Source organism: Diadema antillarum, unplaced genomic scaffold, assembly GCF_040938485.1.
Source record: "Diadema antillarum isolate AM-2024a unplaced genomic scaffold, OU_Dant_1.0 seq00000722_RagTag, whole genome shotgun sequence".
NCBI lineage: Eukaryota > Metazoa > Echinodermata > Echinoidea > Diadematoida > Diadematidae > Diadema > Diadema antillarum.
In genome coordinates, this window is record NW_027271625.1 from 448,154 (window position 1) to 475,000 (window position 26,847).

General features: G+C 38.7%; 1 protein-coding gene across 1 annotated transcript in view; it reads left to right on the forward strand.

The window, feature by feature from the left end:
- The first annotated feature begins 8,820 nt into the window (after window positions 1–8,820).
- The window catches only part of LOC139738121 (histone-lysine N-methyltransferase EZH2-like), a 34,375-nt gene continuing 16,348 nt past the window's right edge, over window positions 8,821–26,847 (forward strand). Inside the window, exons 1-11 of the mRNA XM_071648785.1 lie at window positions 8,821–8,859; window positions 12,055–12,242; window positions 16,264–16,392; window positions 16,909–17,025; window positions 17,337–17,457; window positions 18,250–18,349; window positions 18,735–18,738; window positions 20,384–20,487; window positions 21,818–21,981; window positions 25,199–25,290; window positions 26,460–26,631. Coding sequence (XP_071504886.1) covers window positions 12,069–12,242; window positions 16,264–16,392; window positions 16,909–17,025; window positions 17,337–17,457; window positions 18,250–18,349; window positions 18,735–18,738; window positions 20,384–20,487; window positions 21,818–21,981; window positions 25,199–25,290; window positions 26,460–26,631 — 1,177 coding nt within the window. The 5' untranslated portion in view covers window positions 8,821–8,859; window positions 12,055–12,068. The remainder of the gene's footprint in view (window positions 8,860–12,054; window positions 12,243–16,263; window positions 16,393–16,908; window positions 17,026–17,336; window positions 17,458–18,249; window positions 18,350–18,734; window positions 18,739–20,383; window positions 20,488–21,817; window positions 21,982–25,198; window positions 25,291–26,459; window positions 26,632–26,847) is intronic.

The window sequence follows — 26,847 nt, forward strand, 5'->3', positions numbered from 1 at the left end:
TGCCGTATTATACATATATATATATATATATATATATATATATATATATATATATATAAAATATATATTTATACATATATATACATGTATAAATACATAATGTATATGTACATCTCTATATGTATGTGTGTATTATGCGTATATACATTATGTAATAGAGAAGAGGTATATACATATTGATACATATTGAAATGATATAGAACATTACAGTGGTAACAATAACGATGATAAAATGATCCTGACTATGATAACTATGATAATTACAACGATAAAAAAAGGGAACTACAAAGAAATTGGTACATGCCTTCGTTTCTCTTATAGCATAGATTCGTGAAATATTCTTTTGGATGGCCTCGTTGAGAGAGAAGTATGACAATTGCAGATAGTTTGCTGTTCGACTGATAGAAAACTGTTTTTATGCCATAGAGTTGTAATCAATGAAGTCTCTTCCTATCTTCATTATGTAATTTGCTTCATCCTGATACGCCCACACACACAAAAAAAAATCTGATAGGCATTTACTTACAATACCAGTTTCATCCATCTATTTGTATATTTATAGAAACCGTTATTTTGTCAAGCAGCGCCTGTTTGGGGGCTTAGATAGACACTAACCAGTGTTTAAAGCTTTGAGGGTAAAAGAAGTCTCATATTTTATAAGACAGGAATAATGACAGTAACAACAATAAGAAGTATACAAATGATATGATCATGATAGTGACGTGCAACCCGTGGTTACTTTGCCCCTTCTGCATGACTTTCTTCCAAAAGAGATTTGGCTGTTGGTCTAGTGCAGGTTTTGAAGTAACTCGATCCGAGTGCCCATGCACTGTGCCCACACTTTCATGTCTTGTAAGTCTTCGTCTTTTTTCTTCTTTTTTTATAGATCTCAGTGAAGACCAGCGCGATAAGTTGCTGCAGTGCACAGAGACCGAGAGATTAGCATTAATGGAGATGGTAATACATTGTACTTCCTTTCCATTTATTATGTGTCTATGTGCTCATGTTTGCTTGTGTGTTTGTGTGTCTGTGTGTTTGCTTGTGTGTTTGCGTGTGCGTGTGTGTGTGGGTGTGTGTGTGGGCGCTATAATTATGTTTATACCATGCATATGGTGGCATGTTTCCGGAAAGAAAAGGATGTTACAGAGTTTCATTTTAGTATCATAGAATTGGTCTATGTTATAAGAGCCTGCTTCCTTAAAAAGATGGAGGGTATAATGAGCAATGTACATCAGATGACTGAAGAAAGGGATAGAGAAGAATTTTCTTCATTTAGTTTGTTTTCAATAAACTTGGAGAACGTGAGCAATAGATCATAATGTTTACTGTTTAAATGGAAGTGAATCCATTAACATATGCAAATACAAACCATAAAAACATTCATGGTGGTCGTGGAACAGCTGATGTCGACTGCGTGTTGATTCAAACTCTGATTTGAATATTCGTGAATATGTGTGAAAGGTTCAACATCCACTACCTCCAAATAATAATGAGAAGCAACATGTTTTTAAGATGTATATAACGTATGGGGCCAACAAATAAACCTCATCTTCAGAGAGACTTACCACTATAGTGGCTTTAAATGTATTTTGCACATGATCTATGTCGTATTTTAGGTTCGTCATTTAAATTGAAGAGCATAATTCCGCTCGTACACCCATCTCGTACTGCCTTTCTAAAAAAGTAAAAAAAAAAAACCACACACACACATTAAAAAAAAATCAAGAATGCAGCTTATACATGTACTTATGCATGTACTTTGCAATCAATTAATTAAGCGTGTATCTGATTTCATCGTTCTTTGTCTTCAGCTTGCGAAGTCTATGTCGGTAGACCGTCTTCCCCTGGATCCAACCCGGGTTACCGGTCTCACCGAGGAGTTCCCTCACGTGGAATCGCTGCTGGTTAGCGTCGGCTTACATCGTGAGAGAATGGATGAGAAGTGGTATCTCTGCCAAGGCAGCCAGCAGACTGGGGGCGAATCTGTTACTCCCGGTGAAATGATGGCAGTGACTTATGCTCTCTGGAGCCAGTAATCTAACCTATAATGAAGACCGGTGGCAAGCTTAAGCAATAACGTAATCTTATATAATATTATATATATATATATATATATATATATATATATATATATATATATATTATATGGATACATTCTTTGAAGTAGATTGAAAAGCAAGTTTGGGAAGTAATGTAGTTGTGAAGCATGTAACGGAAGATTTCCTCTATCATGTAATGCATGTACATTATATAGGCGTAACCGTACAGAATGAAAGTTATGGACAAGGATTTAAAACTGTCTGCTTGTGCCTGTTTAAAATTCTAGCAAATAGAATTAGATGCATTAGTTAATAATTATCATAATTGATTGATACACACATCCTTTCTTCGAATCATATCTACTTTGTAATCCGCAAATTGACACTTTCTGTTTTGCTGAAAAGACATTTGAATTATGTGTGGAATTATGTTGAAAAAATTCAAATCAAATCATATCAAACAGGAATCATTGTTGTTATCTACTGTCCAGCATTTGTATGTTTGGTTTTTGCTCTTGGTACATTTATATGTTACTTTTTTTCGTGTATGGTCATGTTTGGTATTTGAGTGAGCATTGCATTACATCTATCAGTACGTCAGGCAAGGTCTATCTTGCCATGATTATGATGCGGAGGAGGAGAAGGGAGTGTGTAAAATTAAGCAGCAGGAGGAGTAAAAATTGATTTTCATGTATTATAGGTTTTCCCGGTCAATTTCATACTTTTGTCACTCAAATTCACTAATGTGCATTCAAATTCACGCAGCGCACGCACGCGAAAATATTCGGGCATTCAAATTCAAAATCCGAGCGATCAATTTCATTTATGAGCGTTCTATTTCGTTTTCGTGAAATCAGATTCACGATTGGGCATTCAATTTCAAAATGCGAGCACAAACTTTCCTACTCGTGCATTCAAATTCATGCGATAGTCACGTGCTAGTCCGAATGAGCTTGTTTGGAGCGTTCAAATTCATTTTTAGGCGATCAAGTTCCTACTTCGTGCAATCAATTTAACGAGGAAAATGGAGGAGACTTGGAGGCCAACACAACCAATGAATGCTTCCATATATAGTGTAATTAGGATTATTTACATGTTCTACATTGTTCTCTGTTCATGTATTCTTAGTTTTTCGTCTCAATACATTTCAAATTGCAATGTCCAATCTGCAGTGCATCCAAACAAAACAACGACTAGTAAACATATTTCTTGATGATACTGCATGCTGACAACCCCCAACACCAACCACATAATGACAATTCATCAATTTAAGACAAACTGACACGCAATGATCTTACATAGTCCCGCAAAAGTAAATCAATAAGACGGCAATACACAACAAACAACACGTATAAAATGTTAATGTATCAGTTTCAATATAGTCGAAATTATTGTGTTTTTTTCCTCGAAAGTGTCAACCAACCCTCCGTATTATGCTCGTCTGTAGGCCTAAACAGTGCCTAATTTTTGTTTGTTTGTTTCATTTTCTATCAAAGAAGATGGCTGGATAACCCATATTCAGCTGCAAAAGCTGGTCTTCAATATGGGGTCCTGTTAGATGTTTTGCTCTTTGCGATGAATGAAGTGGGATCTTGTACGTGCATGAGTTGTGACTCTCTTACACGTGGGACCTCCATTTTATGTCCAATCCGAGGGACATGTTCTTCATTTTCATTTTTCATTTTTTTTTATTTCATTTCCGGCCAAAACATATAATATGACAATTTCATATAAACTGTAAATGTAACTGTTACATTTCCAAATGAAATTTAGATACACGTCATTTGTTTACATGACTCAATAAACACGCTACAATTGTAGTTGGAAAAATACATGGGCAAAATGTGACTGAATCATAAGAAAGAAAGAAAAGGTCGGAAATGGAGGGGACTGCTAAAAAGCCAAGCTTGTAGAATGCAGTCCCCTCGTGAGTCGTGAAAATTATAGTAATAATGCAACAAGACAATTTGACATAGTCCTCGGGAAACAGAAAATAAAACAAGTACGCACACAAAACATGTGCCTGTATATTCCTATTTGCTAAGCGAATGTTCAAAATTGTCAATTAACAGGTGGACCTCTACTGCAAAATGAATAATCATCATAAATCCCAATATTCAAAGCCAAATGAGAAACACATGCATACAGGGCCCCAAAATAACTAAATTCAGGACTTCTTTTTAAATTGAATGCAGTTATTTGGAACATGGTTGCCTATTCACGAATTTGAATGACCGACGAGATTCCGTCGCCAGCTTGACATGAATTTGAATGCTCATTGATGAAATGCGTGCTCTTCTCTTAAATTCGAATGCTCCGATAGTGAATTTGAATGTTCCGATAGTGAATTTGGATGCTCCGATAGTGAATTTGAATGCTCCGAGAGTGAATTTGAATGCTCAGATAGTGAATTCGAATGACCATATTTTGAATTTGATTGCTGATTCAGTGCTGCGAGCGTGGAATGCGTGAAATCGAATGCTCGGAATAGGAAATTGAATGACAAAAGTATGAAATTGACCGGGAAAACCTATATTATCTTATTACTTTGCTGTTATCGATACCAGTATCACAATCATTCACTCATATTACAATTACTCCGATAGAATTAGAATTGAATCAACATCATTTTTTGAATCAGTAATCCAGATTCGCCGCCGGGTCAGACAGATTTTTTTTTTCTCTCTTTCTCTCTCTCTTCAATATTCATGTTATTTTACTTTAACACTGTATACATACGGAATATACTCTGAAATCGATAATCTTTTTTTTTAAAGTAGATCAAGATATTGATTTTCAATGAGATACGAATGCATTTCTGGTGAAGATGACAATGACAAATTTCTTTAAGGTGGTTATGTATGAAAACTATGTTTTAAGTAGCCTATAATAATTTGTTATTTTTCAATTTTTTTTAATATTAACTCTAAAACTGTGCGTAGTAATCCGTATAATAGATTATCATGTTTGTTTGTTTTCAGTAGAAATGTCTAAATATTGATTTTCAATGAAAAAGAATGTTTTGCTGTTGAAGGTGATAATTACAATATTCTTTAAGTTGGTAGCGAAGTGTGAATATTATGTTTTAAGTAGGTCTATAATGTTATGTAATTTTTCAAGCTCTTCAATATTCATATTTACTCTAACACCATGAACACTGTACGGAATAGACTCTGTAATAGATTGTCTTGTATTTTTTTTCATTAGAAATATCTAGATATTGATATAGTGAAATACGAATGCATTGCTGGTGAAGGTGACAATGACAATACTCTATAAGGTGGTTAAATGTGAAAATTATGTTTTAAGTAGGCCTATAATGTAATGTAATTTTTATTCTCTTCAATATTTATATATACTCTAATACTGTACGGAATATAGTCTGTAATAGATTATCTTGTATTATTATTTCAGAAGAAATAGATAATTGATTTGCAATGAGATACGTATACTGATATGCATTTCTGGTAAAGGTGACAATTATCATTTTCTTTAAGGTGGTTAAGTGTGAAAATTATGTTTAAGTGGACCTATGATATGAATTATGCACATGATTGCATGATTCGATTTTTATATATTTCTTATACAATTCACTCTGTTATCATCCTTCATGTGCATGTCTAAAGTTCTGGGATTGTGTGTACAGGATAGTCAACTGTTTCAGTTGACAATGTGTGAATGATGTTCGTATAAAAGAAAAATGTCGGCATACGGGGGGGGGGGGGAGGGGGGATCCGACTTAGTTGTAATCCTCGGCCTTTGGAATTTGATAATTCTCAAAGACGTTATTTGCGCCAAGTACCGGTTTTCACTATAAAGCATCTTTCCTAAAACTTTAAGAAAGCGGGAAAATATTGGAGAGGGACTTATCCGAGAACAGTGTGCTGTTATGGGATTTGTAAAACAAACAGAAATACTTGAACAATATTCCTGAATAAGTGAGCTAATGCTAGCATGAAGTAAAATATAGAAATTCAGATATAACTACTCCATGAATGGTATGTTTGTCGGTATGATTTTTTTTTTCATTGAATTGTTGATACGGTTTAACTTTGTGCAACAGAAGAGATGTCAATGAAATCCATGTGGAGGATAAGAGGAGGGGAGACATATTTTGTGGGAATATTGATCTTCGACCTGCAAAGTTTGATAATTCCCCAAGGTATTTTAGAACATGAATTAGAACATTTCAGAGGGTATCATTGAATTAAACTTTATTCTCGAAGAAAAGGGGAATATTTGCATGTTCAATTACTATTATGGATCGAAAAAATTGATTGCCGTGTTGCGCGGATCAATACTTTAAGGTCTAAGAAATATATTAAAAATAGATAATATAGCGGTAAATGATATTTTCATGCCCATAATATACATAATACAATTACATGGAACTTTACTGAATATAGTGTGCGTTTGTTGTTTTCTAAGGACAAATGCGTGTGTCGGTAATCATTCCGCCCTACAAAGCAACATATTATGATTATTTCTAATCATTCCTTCGTTACCTGTTTATGCTAAAGCATTTTTTTTTTCAATATTTGTGATAATTGCATGTAAGTACCTTATTATACAGCTTGTGTTTGTGTGTTGACTGTTTTTTTTTAACATCAATTTTTTTACAATGTCTTTTTAAATTTCAAAATAAAACAAACAAACATAAATGTTTGCAGTTTTTTCCCTGGTCCATGTTGTCACCGATGCTCCTCATTTCCTTCATGAATAGGAAATGTCTATTGGTAAGAATTATGATACTCTGTGTTAAAGTGCGAATGCCCGGAAAATTGTTGTAGTGGTCATTTTGAATGAGAATCAAATAGATCTAAATGATAGTTCACAACTGTTTTTGAGGTAGAAAGAAATAGAATATGAGGCATCATTTATTATTTTCAAATAATATGGAGCATGAACATTCTCAAAGAGACAGACAGTAAGAAAAAAAATGACGTCAGGGTTGAACTGTTTGTTTACACGCCTTTCCAGTGTGTTTTAATTTAGAATCGTGATGATACCGTATGGCATTTTATTTGAATAGGGTGCTTAAGGAAGTGCTCTACATCGTTGTGTTTGTTGCATGGTAAGTCCATTCCAATTGAAATACACTTTCAGAAGTAGCTTGCTGGCACACTGTACGAAGAGTGAATATACATAGATTTGAGAATCATTACCCTTTTTGTTTGCTGTCTTTTGTTGCCTTTTTGTTTTTACAGAATTTATTTCAAAAGAAGGAGTTCGCACTTCATGTTACACCCATAATTGAATGAATCGAATTGAAATGAATTGAATACAAAATGAATGTGCGCCTGAACATGGCGATCGCGAACTGCGTATGAATTACTGTATCTGAAATTCACTTCAATTCAATTCAATTTAGTTAAATCATAGTTTATTTCCAATCAACGAAAATCAAAACATAATACAAAGTATACATGTCATGAAATGATATTGTTCAAACATTTGCAAAAGATTCATGTAGTATGTGAGATAAATAGTATACAACAACATATGTATAAGATACACAATAATTACGAGGAACGATGCATTATATACTTCGTGAGCGTTCGGAAAATAACTTCGATTATGGAAAATAGGGATCTACTAAAAAGAAAAGCTTGTGGAACGTGGATCGCTAGATAAATAAAGAGTAAACATTATTCAAGGTTTTTTTATATCTATTGTATTCAATATAGGGCCGAAATAGGGCCGAGTTGTCCCTAAGACCGAGTTAGCCAGGATCCTTATGGAATTTTTTATATTGAAAAAAAGTATCGGTACACCGACTTTTATCATCCAGCCCTTTTGATTTCAGAATACTGCAAATAAACTCATCATCCCGACAAATCGTCAGCCAGGTAAGTTTCTCGGTAGACTCTTTAGATACTATATTGCAAGCAAACATGAAATGGTGCTAAACGGAGTTTCAGGTCCTTGCCAGAATTACTGTATATGCCTGTAGGGCCCTACTTCAAAGCATGTGGACACTCGAATTCAATTTGTTTGTTTGTTTGTTTGTTTTTGCTTTCTTTTTCTTTTGTGTCGTTTTGTTTTACTCTCTGATACTCTCTGAAAAAAAAATCGAGTTAAAATATTCACTCTTGAAGGAGTGAATACAAAAAAAGAGGGAATTTAGAGTGAAATTGGAGTGAATTTTGAGTGATATTGGAGTGAATTTTGAGTGAAAATGTTCATTTTCACTCGTTTTAGAGTGACCTCAGGGATCACTTCCAAATCTTCGAGTGATGCCTGAGGTCACTCCAAAATGAGTGAAAATGAACACTTTCACTCAAAGTTCAGTCCCATTTCACTCTAAATTCACTCTTTACTGTAATTACCCCTTCAAGAGTGAATATTTTCACTTGATTTTTTTAGAGAGTACCGGTACTTTGTATGAAAAAACGAAACACCTCTTCTGTTTCATTTTGGAAGTTTGAGAAGAATTAGCTCTATTCTTCTCTTTCTCTTATTTTTATTCAGTATTTTTTCAAGAGCTCTGTTTTTTTGTGGGTTTTTTTTTTTTTTGGATTTGTTTTGTTTGTTTTTGTTTTTTGTTTTTTGTTCTTATTTTTGTGTTGTTTTGTTTTTGTTTTGATTTTTTTGATGTTCAAGCGCCAGCTACGTTTATATTCTAGTGAATCGAGGATTGATTCCCGCGTTGTGATTGAATTAGAGCGTGTACAAGTACACACACATGTGTACAGTTGCGTGCAGCTGTAACTCGTATTACGTACACATTTACTCTTGCATGCAGTGTGGCCAGAGACGTGATACCATTGTTATATGTTATGTGCGTATTTATGACATCTCAGTCTGGCTGAAGCGATTGGTAAGGAGAAATTATATTACTCATTATAGGCCTAATCAAACCTTTTCGCGACTGCCATAAGCTTAGGATATGGTGAGAATCTTAAATGATCGTTTTTATGCTGTAGTTTGCCGGTGGAGTCGGGCCTCGAGAGTCCTACCATGGTTGGTACCATCGAAATCACAATCCAATTCTTCTTACTTGTTGTAGTTCTAACGTGAATAGTCCCACGTGCAGTTTTCCACGCAACTATTCAACGTGAGGAAACTGTATCCTGAACTGACTGAGACCATGGAGCTACATAAAACAACTAACGTTAACGTTATAGACTATAGCTCCATGTTGAGACTTAAACGATATTTTGCTGCATTTCAACACGTTACTTGTGAAACTGAGGCAACATTGACCGAAACTAAATTAGGGCCTATAGGCAGCCTTCATGATCGCGATGTAAATTACGGGTAAATTTACTACCGGTAGGCGGTACTCTAAAACGTTAAGACTAACACCACAAGTTAGTTCTAGTTTTGGATTGCACGGAAATCCGGCCGGCGGATCATGTCATGATCTTTGTAAATTACTGAGTAGCAAGTCTCTTCTTTCTCCTGCCTCCTTCAATTGACATTTGGCCAAATTTCAAAATTAAATTCTAAACGTGAACTGGTTCTGGACCTGGATCTGGCCGTCCTCTACGACTACATTAATCTAACTTGGTTGGACTTGTCTAAATCATGTATTTAACGTTAATTAATTTATCAGTGATTATAATATATGCATCCACTAACATTAACAGAGAAGGCCGAAGGAACAGGCTGGTTATTACACTTACTAGTAGCCTACAGGTTAATTAAGGCAAGGGGATTTACGCTTTGTTGGAGTAACGCTAGGACCCTTGTTAGGCCTAAATTAAATTTACAATTAATTGCACCATGTCCACCTTATTTTATAGAGAGTGTTTTCTAACTGTAGGCCTAGAGTGATAGATCTAACACGTTAGTTGGTAGTGGCAGTTTTCCAGGCAATGGCAGCAGCAGGAAAGCACAAAGGAAAGTAGGCCTAGGTCCTCAGGTGGGAAAGAGTTCCTTTAGTCCCCCCCCCCCCCCCCCCCCCACTAATTTGTTTGCAGCATTGCTGGAGGATATTTCTGAACTTTACAGCCCTGTCACAAACTAATGGAAAATATCAAAGATCTTATTACAATTTGTTTAAATTAAAATTTTATGACAACCACCGGCCACAAAGCCTTCACATTATTTTAAACTCTAATACTGACCCTAACACTACACTAACCCTAATCACAGGGGTCCCGCGCACCCTAATGGGTAGCCTTTAAACAAGGCGACTCGCTCTGCGTGCCCCCGTATAGCGCGTTTACCCCACAAACCTGTTGGCCGGCGAGTGGAGCGAGCCGCCTTTATCCACTCGTTCAGGGATGTGTACTTTTGTCGTTGTTGTTGCTTTATATTCTTTGACAAATTTGCGTACAAATTTGACGCAGAAAATACACACGGCACCAAGGCAAGCCTCGTTAATATTAAGTAGAATAGTTACTTAGGTTTGTGGGGTAAACGCGCTATACGGGGGCACGCAGAGCGAGTCGCCTTGTTTAAAGGCTACCTAATGGGTGACTGTCTCAAAAGAAAGTCTTCCCATAAATGGCATAACCTTTAGTTAGTTTATTATTAGTAAAAAAAATAGTAATTTATTTATTTTGTGCAAATTAGTGGGGGGGGGGGGGGGGGAGATGGGACATACAATATTTTTGTAAGGAACTCTTTCCCTAAAGGGACTCTGAGTGAGGTGTACCATGTCCGTGTGTAGGGTACATTTATAATCTACTCGCGATTCGTACACAGGCTATAGTGATGCGCTATCCAGCCAGACTAGAACACTTTCTACTGCTTATTGTGATTTGGTAGTTTGTGTGGCAAGCGCATCTTTGGAAGACTAGTCTATGGCTAGGAAGTCTATCTAGAGTAAAATATCCCGTTTGCGGCAGTTTAAGCATTGTTAAGGGTTTTTCCAACTTGTAAACAAATCAGGCAAATTATTTTCAACCATTTCATATATCATAGACAAGATTATTCATTAACGCAATTGTTTTCATGAAAGAAATTTACCATTGACCAACGTAGTTTTCATGATTTACCAGGGCAAAACCCGGCACAATTTTCGCCGATAAGGGCGATATGCGATGTAGTATTTCTGCTTGCGGCACGATGTACAATCCCTATGCAATACGCGCGTGCTCCACGATCTTTGGCTGAACGCCTTCACATGTCTCGCGAACATTGCGTAAGCGCCAATTCCCATTGCGAAAGCACGTGAAAATAGCGTGCGCACATACATTGGCCGCAAACAAGATCGCAATTCTGGCGGTGTTGTCGATGTCTTTTTCGTGTTTTTCTCATTTTTTTTCGATGGTAACATCCACTTTCCGAAAAAAATGGCGGCCCACATCGGCTCGCGAAAATTCTATTTTACGTGAGGATATGTTTTCAAAATCCATGAACATCGAGAAAACGACAAAAAATCCAGTTTCTTGGACCATTGTTTCTTAACTGTTATGTTAAGAAGTACCGAAAATTTCATTTTGGATGCGATATGTTGTCATTTAGGTGAGAAAATTTCCATTTCGTCAGAGATCGTGCCCATTTTATCGGTTGGTTTTTGTTGATTGCTAGTGTGTTAGTATATGTGTAGTGTGCATGTAACAGTGCAATGCTGTGTTTAGCTGTATATTACCGTGTATGTTGTACCTGCCGCGAACGGCTGCACGGCCGCTTACTAACGCAGTTACTCTATACAACATACATCATGTACATAATGCGAAGGTCATAGTAACCGCAACAGCAACCCCAAAACATATGTTACTAGTAAGAGCGCCCTGCATCGGGGTTAAGATCATAGGTTTGCAAATCGAAAAATCATTATATGACAAAAGTTTAACACTTATGTACTGTTCATCATGTTTGTAAGAACTTTAATTGCACCACATACAGTTCTAAAAAATGATAAATTTATACATTGATATCTCTTATGTAGACATGTATGTCATCCAACCAATCACGACACTGGAATCAGTCATTAATTGTACAACCACAAGGTCATTCCAATGTTAAAAATTCTTTTTGAGTGCTTACCAGATTTGTTTAGAATGCTTTTATCCAAATCTTTTTTCCATTTAAAACACACACACACACACACCAACAAAAGATTCAAGCAACACTATGGCCTCCTCCAGTGGGGCCAGATCGGCCACGGCAACACCAGAGAAGGTAGAGAAGATGGCTGAGAAGAGCGCTGCCTCAAGGAACACCATAACCGAGCTGAAGCGCAAAGTAAAGTCCGAGTACATGAGACTGCGCCAGCTGAAACGATTCAAGAGGGCCGAAGAAGTCCGGGTGAGTGTTTCTGATGACTGTGTTCGACCCAGCACTCTTATGCAGCAAAAATACAGGGGAACTTAAAAATTGCTTTTCAAGAAGAGACACAGAGAGAAAAGGGATGTCAAGATTCAGCTCCATTTTCATTTGGAACCATGGGTGCGTTCGAGCGCTCTAAAGCGAACCAAAGCGATCTGAACTATAGCGTACTGCAGGCCTCGAAATAGGATTTTGGAGGGGCAAGGCCATTTAGAAAAGGGCACTTTTTCCAAGAGGCCAGGGCACTTAGGTCAGTCAGAGGGGCACCAAGGCCACATTGGAAAGGGCATGTTGGGTGTTGTTTATACGTGATGTGAATGCCCCATAGAGCTGTATATGCTATCGACCGTGCTGCTACACTCCAGCAGCGCACGCACGCATAAGATTTCTCCGCAGCAGACGACGTTAGGCAGTAGGCCATACGCAATACGATGTAGGTTCTGTAATACAGTACGTTCTCAACGCATACGCCGCGCTCGCTTTGGAGCACTTCCGGCGCCATTTTGCTTTGAGCATGCAGGCATGAATGCAGAGCGAGAGTTATAGAGAGATGGCAATGCTCGTAGCCGTCCGACAGCTGCAGGCCTGGCATTTTTTAGCATGGCTTGCGACCACTTGCTCCGGCCCGCTGCTGCCTAGCTAGTAACTCTATGGCCGCTGCGCTGCTGCGGAGGCAGTCGGGACGGTAAAAGCCGGTCGGGCGTACATGTACGTAGACTTCTACACGTCGTCTCGTATCTCGGAAAGATACTCAGATATATTGGGACGCGAGTGAACTGAAGGTATGATATCTGAGATCAGGAAAGTTGTTCAAGCTTATTAAAGTGTAGACTTTGAGAAAGGGCATATTATATGTCATAAATAATAACTTTCATTCTAAAAGGGCACCACGGCCACAAGAAAAAGGGCACTTTTTTTTTGCCGTAACTTTGATCAAGGAAAAGAAGGCATTGCGGCCAACGAGAGGGGCACCGACAGCCATGGCCGTCGGTGGCCATCGGTTAATTCGAGGCCTGGTACCGTACCGTACCGTGCCAATTTTGTAGCGTTAGAGCGCTCTGTGGAGAAAGCGTACCTCACGAGTTAGTTTTAGAAAAGGTCACGCTTGTTTACAGCAAGAATGTCATTCACCTGGCGCTTGAACTGCTTACAGCTGTCCCGAATGTGTCCCGAACAAAGAGAATGATGTCTTTGCATTGTGACGTATGCGCATGATACGCGCATGCTTTACAACGCACTTTTGGTATGCTTTGTTACGCTTTTGGAGCACATCGGGAAGTGGTCCACTTTTGGCTCGGTACAGTATAGTACGGTACACCTTTGTAGGAGCGCCTTTAGGAGAGCGCTCAAACGCACCCCATAGCTTGTACTGTAAGTCGTAGCCACAGCAAACTGAGCTTCAGTGGACAGAGAGATTTGTGGTTTGTGGTTACATAACAATAGTGTTACCACAAAACCTCTTTTCATGTACATCACCGTTCACACTTTCAAACAACACATGACTGGAAGAATGTCAAAATGCTTATAAGCATCTCTCACCTTTTGTATTCATGATATGTGTGCTAGGTACAAAGTACAAATTCGTCAAAATAAAAATCTTGTGTGCTATTTCTACGACTGACATTTGAGTGATTGGAAGCCATCATGGGATAATGGTGCAGTATGATTGTGCTCCAAACATTGCATTATAGACTGTAGGCCTCCCAGCTTCCTGTGCTGTAAATAATGTCCATGTCTCCGTGCCTTCAAAACATTACTGTACTTCAAGCGGAGTCACTGATATGTTCATGTGGCCTGTGAGATTTAAAATTAGCTGTCATGAGGTTGCTTGTTCAGCTTTTCCCTTTCCTTTTGATATGATAGTTGAAATCACTGGCGATGAGCACACAGATTTCCTCACTTAGTTTTGCAGTGCTTTTGTATGGTAACAAGTGATGTAATGATTATCAAATGCATACTTTTTATGCCTCCGCCAACAAAGTGGCCAGAGGCATTATGTTTTCGGGTCGTCCGTCCGTCCGTACGTCCGTCCGTACGTCCGTCCGTCCGTCCGTCCCGTTTTGTTTTTGTCGATATCTCAAGAACCGTGAGGTGGTTTTGCATCAAACTTGGTATGAGGGTATATCCTGGGAGGATAATACTTTCTTTGGATTTTAGGGTCACGGGGTCAAAGGCCAAAGGTCACAGAATATTTTGTGAAAAAAAGGTTGAAATTTCATGTTTGTCTTCATATCTCGCAAATGGTTCAAGGTATCTTCATGGAACTAAGGGTGCGTTTATAAGATTTTCTGCTGGCCAGAAACAGTGTTTTGAAACAGTGATTCTAGCTCGAAAAAAATTCTTATAAACGCTCGCCGTAATTTGAAACAGTGTTTTGAAACACTGTTTGTAAACGCACAAAATAGTGCGTTTACAAACAGTGTTTCTGTAGAATCAGTGTTTCAAAAATCTTATAAACGCAACCGCGATCGCAAACACTGTTTATGTGACGTCACAATGCCTTGCGCGCACCCTGTTTGACCTTTTTGCCGAGGAAAAACTGCGCAGAGTGAGTTGCGCAATGGCACAGTCTGAGCAAGAGCCCCAACACGCTCGGAGAAAAAATCTTATAAACGCTCTCCTGACGAAACTGTGATTTGAAACAGTGTTTCAAAACAGTGATTCAAAACAGTGATTCTAGGCACGCAAAATCTTATAAACGCACCCTTAGTATATATGAATGTACCGATGGGCAGTGATTATCTAGGGAAGTTGGGGGTCATGGGTCAAAGGTCAGGGGGTCAAAGGTCAAGGTCAACTCCTCAAAATATCACTGCTTTCCTTAATATTTATGCAATGCCTGAAGGATTTTTTTTTAACTTGATGTATGCATGTATAACCCAATATATATTCTGTGGGAAGTTTCTTGCCAAAAGGTCAAAGGTCAAAAGGTCAAAGGTCAAGTGAAAGTGCTAAATTGCACTTCTTCCTCCATATCTCAAAAGTAACTCAAGGTATTATCATGAAACTTACATATTTATGCATGTTCTACCGAACAGTGATTCTCTTTGGAACTGTGAGGTCAAAGGTCAAAGGCCAGGTTTAGATAATACTATTTTACCATTTGATACTGAAATTATACTTTTTCTCAATACCTTTAAAATTACTCGTATAAAAGGGTCAAAAGTCAAGTAAAAATCATCAGTTCCCCCAAATACCTGCACTCTGACGTTTTAATCATTCATCCAATTGAACCTAGTTCTAGGAAAGTCAACATTCAACACATTTGTGGCAAACCTGTCATTTTAATATTTTGCCAGTTGTGTGAAACTTTCATCACACATTGTCAAGACATTGTACTATAGACCTATTAGGAGGCATACACCAGTCGCCGTAGCGACATTTCTAGTTTCCCATATTTTTGTATCTGAGCGGGCACTTATCATGACTATTTCTGTCAAAGCAGACTATGATTGTTTGTTTGTTTGTTTATTTGTTTGGGGTTTTTTATTGGAATATTCATGATGAATGCATCCCGTACAATATCCTAGTTAATTTCTGTTATATGAAACAGAAGAGCATCAAATTCAGACTTGAGATTTCAAAAAAACAAAAACAAAAACAAAAACAAAAAAAACCTTTTGGAATCTTAATGATTCATATTATTTCACCAAATGTTGATGTAGGAGTATCACCTTATTTACCGTATTTCACATATTGTAGTTGCAACATTATTTCATGAAAGCATTTTATCTATCATTTTACCTATTTCAATCTGTCAGTGTGATTATGCTCCAGAAGAATCTTTAAGCCTTTCTCTGGCAGGGACTTGTGACAGGGTGTGAAATGCTAGGGGGCTTTCTACCTGTGCCAAATGACTCCCAGAGAACACAGAAGGTTATGCCATCTTGAACACTGTGCTGAGTCACACTTTGACACGAGAATCCGACACCATGGCAAGTGTTAAGTTGTATCTGAGCATTATAGCAGCTGAAGGGCATTTTGACAATAACTATTACAGACAATCTGGGCCAGCAACAGAAAAAACATTGAAGAGAAGACAGAACTGGAGGAGAAGAAGCACCAGGAGAGGCCGTACCAGTCCATCCACACAGCAGCTTCTTTTGACCAGCTTCCCATCACAAGAAGGGTATGAATACTCATGAATTATTATAATACAACCACCTTATCATTCCCCTTTCCTATCCTCAACACTTCCCTTACCTTTACCTTTTCCCATCCTCCAACCTTTCTTGTCTTCCACACTTTTCAAAAAAGAAAAGAATGTTCTTGTTACGCAGATTGTGGTCCTGATCAAGCTCTGAAAAATGCTTAAAAACTTGATGAGGGTATGTTGAATTTCATTGCACTTTCAAAGTTTTCCCACTAAAGTGGGTCCTGATTCAACATTGTATCTTGTGGACCTGTAAGTGCATCACTTATGATTTGATGAACCACTTTTACGCAAACTATCACTGATGTGTTCTACTGAATGTTTTGCAGTTGGTGAATCACCTTGTACTGTCTCAGGAAGTGAAACTGTTATCTGACAACTTGCAGTACAATTGTAACACCCCCCCCCCCCCCATTAATAAATGTCATTCCTGTTTAGCCCTACACTCTACCTTTGCCAAGGGGGCAATGTTTAATTTTCTCTTGATCACAGTGCACCATCGAAATTGGCAACAATAAGCAGACGCAGACAGCACCTCTCTACACTCTCAATGGGGTCAGTTCCGTGCCTTGTGTCTACACCTGGGCCCCGCTTCAGCAGAACTTCATGGTAAGTGCAAAAAAGTATCCACTTTGTGTCTGCACTGCCCCCAAACTTGTCATCACTTACTCTCAAAGACAGGTGTCTTAGACATAAATGGAACACTGAACCCTCTCATTCAAAGCCAGAGTATTCAGTCCAATAGACCACTGCACTGCCACAGTTCAATGTCCAGTTAAGTTTTTGTGTATCTGGGTATTTCAATGATGGCTGTGAATTGATATTCAGGATGCGATGTTGTCCAGATTGCAGAGACCCAATTTCTCCACATGAATGCATCTGCTAAAAAGTTTTGCGAAAAATACAACTTCATCTTGCAGGTTGAGGATGAGACTGTTCTCCACAACATCCCATACATGGGTGATGAGGTTTTGGAGCAGGAACAAACATTCATCGAAGAGCTCATCAAGAACTATGACGGAAAGGTGCACGGAGACAGAGGTAGGATTCAGGTCCAGTGGCAGGGGTGGATCTCTTTTCTGGTTTGTTTGAGTGTTTTGTTTGTTTTGCCCAATTACTAGTTGTTTACGAGGATAGGAGTGGAATCATTTAGTGCAGTAGCGACGAGAATGTACATGTACTTCTGTTCAAGCAACAGCAATGCAATTTTATTCCTGCAACATTGGTGTTACGCTGCTTCTAGCAGCGGTGGTATACTTATATTCCGGCATCAGATATGCAATTTGGTTTTAGTCAGAGGGTTGCAAGTTATTAGGGTTTTTATTCTTGTTGTGATGGCAATCCTGATGTAAGTTACTCCAAGCAGCCATGTTGTGGTGCAGTTTGGCTCAAGCAACAGTGAAAGAAATTAGTCCTATCAATGGTAGTGCACTTTATTTTTAATAGACAGATGCTAGAGTTTTGAGGCAAGATCTACTGTGTGACAGTGGTCATGTGGACTTCCAGAAGTTTAAGGTCACAGGTTGGATTTATTTTCATCTCATCTGCGCATTTTTGTGTCATAACAACCGTAAGAAGCGTACTGCCAAGTAGATATCTTCTCTGCCCAAACAAGGGCAGTTAACTTCAGTCACACATAAAGACTGCTTTCATGACAGTTGTAATGCAGGCGACGAAATACAGTGGTGTATTTAATTGCCCAGATATGAAAATCTGCTTTTCACTTAAGGTACACTTTGCACATTAAACAAAAAAAAAAATACAGACCAAAAGAGCTCTGCAGTCGAACAGTCCTAATTTTCATTTGTATTCTTCCCTCCCTGTCAACTCCAGAGGGCGGCTTCATCGATGACGAGGTCTTCGTTGAATTGGTGAAGAGTGTTGCTACCACGGAGCTCATGTCGACGATGCAGCAAGAAGTCGAGAGCGGTATGTAGGATCCAAGAAGATTTGAAGAGAGCAAAGATACATGCAGCATTATTTCCTGGAGTGATCACATTATTCCATTGGAGGATGAGCTGCTTTTGCTACATCACACATTTCCCAAAGGCACCTGCTCCGAGTGTACTGTAAAACTGCAAATTTTTGTATGCATTTTAATTTTTCGAATTCTGTGAGAGCCAAGATTCAGGAAATTAAAAGATAAAGATACACTATACACTATAAAGCATCGATGCTAGTGGCAATTGGCAAAAAAAAAAAAAAATTATCATGCCACGAAACAAGCTATTGGCTCCAATTTGCAAATATTTCTTGAATTCCAGTACTCTGAACTAGTCTTCAACAAGCTAAGTGATTGCCAGACATATGATGTGAAGACTTGTTTTTATCATCCAGTCATTATTTGTGACCGTGCACCTCAAAACGAACATAAAGTCGCACGCACTGATTTTGCGCGAGGACTGAAAATAAGTGTAATGGGTCAACCTAGCCGAACTTGACTTTTTCATATTTTCTGAAAGAGTGGGTCTTCTTTTACATTATGCTAAAATTTGGTATCATAAAACGGGCAGGAAAGTGTGTTTTTGTAGCAGTTTATCTCAAACATTTTGTGGTAGAATAGTGTGATTAGGTGTGTCTTTAGAATCTCTTTTTTCATTTCTGAAAAACCTTGTCCACACTCTTCACTTTCAACTCTAATAACTTTTGAAAGGATAATGCTACTGCTGTGAAAGTTGGCATTAATTATGGACACAATGTGTTAATGAGGCATGCTCAATTTCAGTTTAATCTGATAATCCCTTCATTGTTGTTACTCTGGTGGTTTACTTCCTGTTTTTTGTCCCATTCATCGCACAGCCAGCACGGTTTGGTAAAGATTAAGCACTTGAATAGACACTGTACTTCAGAGCCTCTTTTCTCAGTTCACACTTTTCCTGAGTTTGTGCTTTCTTTCCAATATTTAGATAGGTTAGGAGAGTCCATTTGATTTGAGTTACACATCATTTTAAAGCTTAAAGTCTGCTCTTTCAGAATATGGTCTCAACTAAAAATTCATGTCTGGCGACTTTTTGTTTGTTTTGAGGTGCAGGGTCACATTTTGATTTGCCAGCGGTTGTTCATTGTCTGTGGACTTCTGTAGAGCTTTGGAGATTCCCTGATTGTGTAGGAGTCTTCTTTCCAACATCTCTTTCATATCTAGAAAAGAGAATTTGTAAATCTTCTTGATTCATAGATCTCCCCCCTCCCCCCTTCCCTCTCCCCGTAAAATGCATGTATTGCACAAGTATTTCCCCAATCGCTCTGTAAAATCTCCCTGAATTTTGATTCATAACATGTTTGCAGCCCTCCTCTCGATGAATTGTGTATCAGGATGGTGTACGTTTTGAAAGTGCCTTGCATTATCATATTGATGTTTGTACAAGCGACTCCTGCTATAACAAAGTCCTAGGGACGGACAGTTTTCTTTCATTATGTCAAAATGTCATTATAGCTGAACAATAAAGTATGCAAAGATATAGATATAGACAATAATTCTAGGGTCTGAATTTTTTATTTTGTTGTAACGAGAATTTCATTATAACTATGTTTGTTATAACGGGAGTGCAGTGTATAGTAAGTATTTCCTAATAGACAGAATAACTGGTATAAATGTGAAAATAGATCCCATGCCATGACTTACTGTACATGCCATATATTTTGTGAATCTAAATTTTCGCAAAGCGGGAATTCCTGAAGATTTCGCGAGTGGTTAAATTTGCAATTGTGGAGTCCTGTACTGAACGGAGAAGTGTACACATGTACGTCACATTCACATCAGGGTCAGAGTCAATATTTTCGCATGTCTTTAATTTCGCGAATAGCACCTGACTCGCGAAATTTGTGAAAATAAAAACCTCGCCAAATATTGGGCATATACAGTATTTCGTATCATGAATTTGTGAATCCTGTGACCAGCGTAAGATATTAAATCTCGACAGCTTCGCCTTGCGACGTGGCTGGTGGTGTTTGTGCCGATACTCAGGAGGAGGCGGGCGACAAGATGGCGACTGAGTTTCCCCAGGATATCGTCTTCCAGGCCATCGCCAGCATGTTCCCTGACAGAGGATCGACAGAAGAACTGAAGGAGAGGTGAGACGGAGGAAGCCATTTAGAATTTTTTTGTCATCTTTTTCTGCAAATGAAATTCCACACCACTGTGTTGATTGTTTTTTCCATCACCATGTTTGAATCAGCTTCAATAAATGAAAGTTGCTGAGATGAACTCGGCGGTAGAAGGTTCATCAAATTCTGATGTAAAGTGAGAAAGTTCATGAACTTTTAGAGTTTCACATGATTTTGCAAAATGGTGATAGTAGGAGCAACCAAACTGGTGGAGGTGGTAATGTAGCTAACTTTAATACAAGGCTGCCAGTCACCTGTGTTTTGAGGAGAGGGGAAGTCCACATGCAAGACAGATCAGTTTAATTTGTTTGTTTCCTTCTGAGAAGATGGCTGGATAGCCCATAGTCAGCTAAGCTAAGCTGGTATTCCATGGGATCCAGTTGACACCGGGTTAACCTTGCTCTGTGCCTTTTCTAGATGTAACATGATTTAGAATGGTATTGAAGGTAAAATTCATGTCATTCAACTAATGCAGAGGATTTGAAATAATTTCTTTTTCCCTTTTCCCTCAGAAATGTTTATTATCCTCTATCATAAGTAGAATATTCGTCCAAACAAGTGGACATGTTAATATTTCTGTTCATCAAGGTGCTTTTGAAACGAGGAATGAATCGTCATTCCTCAGTACATCATGACATTACATAGCAAGAAAACAAGTGACTAGGCAAATACCAATTTTTCTGAAACACATACAGCATACAATAATTTCTTACAGTAAATTTGTCATTGTTATGATATTCTCAAATGCTATCGTTGCCTTATGTATGAAACTGGGGTACTATTCTTCTAAATTAACATTCAAAAATTTCCTTTCTTAAAAACATTCTTGTGCATTTTGATGCCGAGTTTAATGGACACCAATAAAACCAACTAATTTGTTATCCGGCGTAAATGTAATTTCTAAAACCGTAAAACTATGAGTCCATTCTCTTACTCCTGTCCATAATATATCCTCATATTGGCACCCACTCAGATGCATTCAAGATGCATTGCAGTTAAGATTCAAAATACCCGGAATGTGATTAATGTATACGCCATATATTTCGCGAGTCTAAATTTTCACGAATCGGGACTTCTCGACAATTTCGCAAGTGGTTAAATTCGCAATTGTGGAGTCCTGTACTGAACAGAGAAATGTATACGCGTACGTCACATTCATATCGGCATTAGAGTCAATATTTTCGCTTGTTTTTAATTCCACAAATTACAGCCGACTCGCAAATCTCACAAAAATAAAAACCTCATGAAGTAATCGGCGTAAACAGTATATTGTATCCAAAAATACTGCACAACACAGATATCGTGAGTTGACAGAACGGCAGGATCCAAACATCTTGCCTCCAGAGTGCACGCCCAATATTGACGGACCCAACGCCAAGTCGGTGCCGCGGGATGAGACCATGCACTCCTTCCACACTCTCTTCTGTCGTCGCTGCTACAAGTACGACTGCTTCCTGCACCGTGAGTGATGTCGCCTTCTTGTGTTAAGACTAAAGTAGTATCCAGGGAGAGGAAACAAAACAGAAAACACCAAAGTGGATCTCAATGAACTCCTATTGTTTTCATAATATGCATAAAAAATTAGGTTTTTATGCCTCCGCCACGAAGTGGTGCCGGAGGCATTATGTTTTCGGGTTGTCCGTCCGTCCGTCGGTACGTCCGTACGTACGTCCGTACATACGTCCGCACGTCCGTACGTCCGTCCGCTTTCGTTTACGCGATAACTTGAGTAATATTGACTTGAATTCTACCAAACTTGGTCCAAGTATAAAGTATGATGGGGCAATTAGTTGAATAGATTTTGGGTGAAATCCGCCAAAGGTCAAAGGTCAAGGTCAAATCATGAAATTGTATCCGTTTACGCGATAACTCAAGACTGGATCGAGCAAATTTCACCAAACTTTGTCGGAGGATGATGTATGATGGGACAATTACTTGATTAGTTTTTTAGTGAAATCGGACTGAGGTCAAAGGTCAAAGATCAAGGTCAAATCCTGAAATGTATCTGTTTACGTGATAACTCAAAACTGGACGAAGCAGCTTTCACCAAATTTGGTCCAAGGATGATGTATGATGGGACAATTAGTTGAGTAGATTTTAGTGACATTGACAAGAGGTCAAAGGTCAAAAGGTCAAGGTCAAATGCTAAAAATGTTGCTATTTCCCCCAATATCTATGCAATGCCCTAAAGTATTTTCTTGAAACTTGGTGTAGACATGTACTACTGCATAAAGATTCTCCAGAGAGAGTTTCATGTCATAAGGTCAAAGGTTAGGTGAAAATGTAATATCACTTTTCTCACAAATGGTTCAATGTATCTTCATGGAATGGGGTACATATGCATGTACTGACTGGCAGAGATTATCTAGGGAATTTAGGGGTCAAAGGTCAAGAGTCATGGGGTCAAAGGTCAAGGTCAACTCAATATTTTACTATTTCCCTCATATACTAGTATATGAAATGCTTGCATTATTAGTTTTCAAACTTAATATATACATGCATTACCTAATGGAGATTCTCCAGGAAATTTCCCGGCAGAATGTCAAAGGTCAAAGGTTAAGGGTCAAAGGCCAGGTTTCAATGCCCCCCCCCCAAAAAAAAAAAAAAAAAAGAAATGATAATAACATTTAAAAAAAAAATCTATTTTGTACTGTAATTACACTCTTTCTTCATACCTTGGAAATTACTCAATGCATTTAAACTTATGAAAGGGTCCGTCAGAATTCAAGTAAAAATTCTCAATTCCCCAAATATGTGTACCTGCACTCTTCGACAATTATAGCAAACCCAGTTCAAGGAAACTGTCATGGATCACACATTGTGAAGACATTGTACTATACGCCTATTGGGAGAATCATGCATTATGGCGGAGGCGTCAGTCGCTACAATTTCTAGTTTTTTTTACAGGAATGATGTGTGGCAAAATTTCATTGGAACAAACATAAAAATCACTGATGGGGTATGATATACATGATATAATACCCATTATGTTCAGTATCAAAATTTTGTGCTCTTTTTCTATCTTGATATTTGTTGGGAAAGATTACAGGATTGTTCGTGTTGCATTGACTGAGTGATTTTTTTCGAGCTTTGAGTACTTGACAAGGATTGTGTTGAATTTTGGAGCTCACAGTGAGTCCTGCAGCATTCGTGGGTACTCAGAATTTGGCAGGTATTGTTGGATGACTTTAAGCTTCCGATTTGCTGTATCATAACCTGTTGAAGACTAGTCCCGAGTATACTCGGGCAGATGTCTATGTGAAATGCAGTGGCGGATCTACAGGGGGGGGTTTAGGGGGTTTAAACCCCCCTCTTGGGCTGCCAAGTAAAAAAAAAATAAGAACATACAAACAAACAACAACTAATTAGTCAATTATTTGAAGACCAAAATCAACAATAAAGGCACTTTTCTTGCGTAAAAGCTGTCAATTTTAAAACTGAATATGCAAAATTGTCGCCCCTAACGGGGCGAAAATTATAATACACTATCAATATACATTATCACATCTTTATACACTAATATTTACTTTATGAGTAAATTTAGTGTATAGATGGTAGCCTCGCGTCCTCGAGTGTGCCCCGCGGAACATACCTTTATTAAAGCCTACTTTTTTTCTTTTCTTCTATGCTTTCTTGTAATACAAGAATAATTTTTATTGCTCAACAATGCGATTACGTTTTAGCTTTTAATGAATACATTTCAGACGAATGGCAAAGTGAGAGTGGCTCGCTCGCTCTGTCCATACTTATAATAGAATGAATAGTTTGCATAATTTATGATCATAGTCCTTCGCGGGGATTTTTTTTACTGTGTTTAGTTCCCTAGGAATTTGATTTAAATGCTCTAGAAACGCGACTTTTATACTCTGTTTTTACAAAAAGTCCCTATGCGTGGGACATGGGAAGAGGTATATCCCCCTCCCACACCCTCCCCCCCCCCCCCCCCCGCTCTGTCGCTTCGCTCTCGCCGCGGATCTCACACCATCTCATGAAATAATGTTATACCCCCGTATAATCATAGTCATTTGCAAATGATTCTAACCACTTTTTAATTTCCTAGAAATTTGCTTTTAAATGCTCTATAAACGCGACTTTTGTACTCCCCCTCCCCCCGCTCGGTCGCTTCGCTCCCTCGCCGAGGATCTCAAACCATCACGTCAATGTGCCCATCCCCGTCGAAATTTTGCCCCCCCCCCCCCCCCCCCCCCCAAACCAGACATGTTCCACCGCGCTTGGGGCGCGGGTGGGGCTGCACCAAACCCCCCCCCCAAAAAAAAAAAAAAAAAAAATATATATATATATATATATATATATATATATACATTGTATATATGTTTGGCAAAAAAAGAGAGAGAGAGAGAAAATAGAGCATGCAAAGTAATTATTATGCTTAAAATTGCAAGCTGGCAATCCTAAAAATTGAAAATCTCCCTACTGTGGGAGGGGGATACCCCCCTCCCACACCCTCCCCCCCCCCCCCCCCACTCGCTTTGCTCTCACTCACTTTGCAAATACCCAGCTCAACCCTTAAACCCCCTTCTTGGAAAAAAGCTAGATCCGCCCCTGAAATGTGTGTTATAGCAAAAGCAGGTCGTCCTCAATAGGTTAAAAAGCTCTCACACCCAGTTTGTGTGTTTGTGTATGATTGTCTTTCTGTATGATTGTCCTTCTCAAACAGCGTACCACCCGACGCCGAGTCAAACCAAGCCCAAGAACAAGGAGTTTCGCCAGGGGACGGAGCCGTGTGGACCTAACTGCTTCATGCACAAAGTAAGCCTATATGCGACCCGCCACAACAAAAGGATCCTAAAGTCACTGACGGCTGAGTCGAGAAAATCGAGTGTGAAACCAGATCATCAAAATCAGTCAAAATGATCAGGTTTTTGTTTTTGGCATAATTTTGTAGTCTAATGTATCGTCTATCATCTGCCAAAGTTTTGAAGCTAAATGACCAAAGGAAAGGCAAGAAATTAGCGTTATTTGGGGCCATGATTTTCAGACTTTCAATAGAACAGAAACGTGTCCGAAGATTTGGATTTAGTGTCGCAGCTAGACTTCACCCCTAGCAACGAGTGAGTGATCTTATTAGTCAGTAACGGAATAATGTCATGTCATTTTCAGAAAATTGTTCTCCCCCAACTTTCAGATCCTTTTGTTGTAGTGGGTAACTATATTCTATGGGGATAAGGTACAAAAAAAGAAGAAAAAAAATCTTGTTTCATGTACATCTGGTTTCTCATTATCAACGGGCACATATTTTCCATCATTTCTAAGATGACACATTTTGTTGAAACTTTTGGAATAAGTTCTGAGACACCACAGGAGTGTGTTATGAGAAAAGCCTTGTCCGAGTGTGATCAGAATTTTATGCAGTGTCAGAAACTGCAATTTGATTTCAGTTGAGAGTTGCTGGCCAATGTACCCAGGCATAAGAGGTGCCTCAGTCTAACAGGAAGGTCGTGGTGACATGATGGGGAAATATCGGGATTAGGTAATCCCTTTTCATTGGTAATTGGTTTCCAGACATCTGTCCCTATCGGAAGAGAGAGCATTCTGTTGGACATGCTACAAGAGGTATAGGACTTTCAATTTTTGAACCAGTATCACATTCCTATAGTGTCAGCCAATTCATCTCAATTTTGCAGTTTTCCCAGCCACACTGCCTGCAACCTTAATATATGAAAGTCATCGTGAGTGGTCACATATACTGTAAAACGAGGGATGTTTGCATGCATTTTAATTTCACGAATATCACGCCAGGATTCGCGAAATTAAAGTGCACGCGAGAGTTCTTGTCTACACTATTATGGATTGAATGTTAGAGACATCTTGTGAAAAATTTCATGCCGTGAAAAAGGCCGTCGGCTCCAATTCGCGAAAAATTTTCATGCCGAGAAAATATCGTGTTTTACAGTAACGTTTGTTTTCCTGCACTGCAGCAAGAGTACATCATTCCAGAACTTCCGGGACCCGTTGCGGACAAGAGCAAGGGCTCCCCCTTCCGCCCGAGCCACAAGAAGCTGGCTGGAGCTCGGTCCAACACCAGCACCCCGACCAAGTTCCTCGGCGAAGTGGACCCAGAGTTCCCGGCTTTTGACAAACCATTCATAGGTGGGTACCATGAAGTTTATGTCAGTGATGCTGGGGACAGTGGTGGTGATGATGATGATGGCGGTTGTCATCGTTGCTGAGTAGACGAAGGTTATAGTGAAATTATTGATGATAGTTAAGAACGTCGATTGAGCTTAAATGTTGATGCCTGTTGTGGTGCTGTGGAATGAAAGCTTTGGTGAAAATGCTGTAGAAATCAGAAGAATTCTGGGAAAC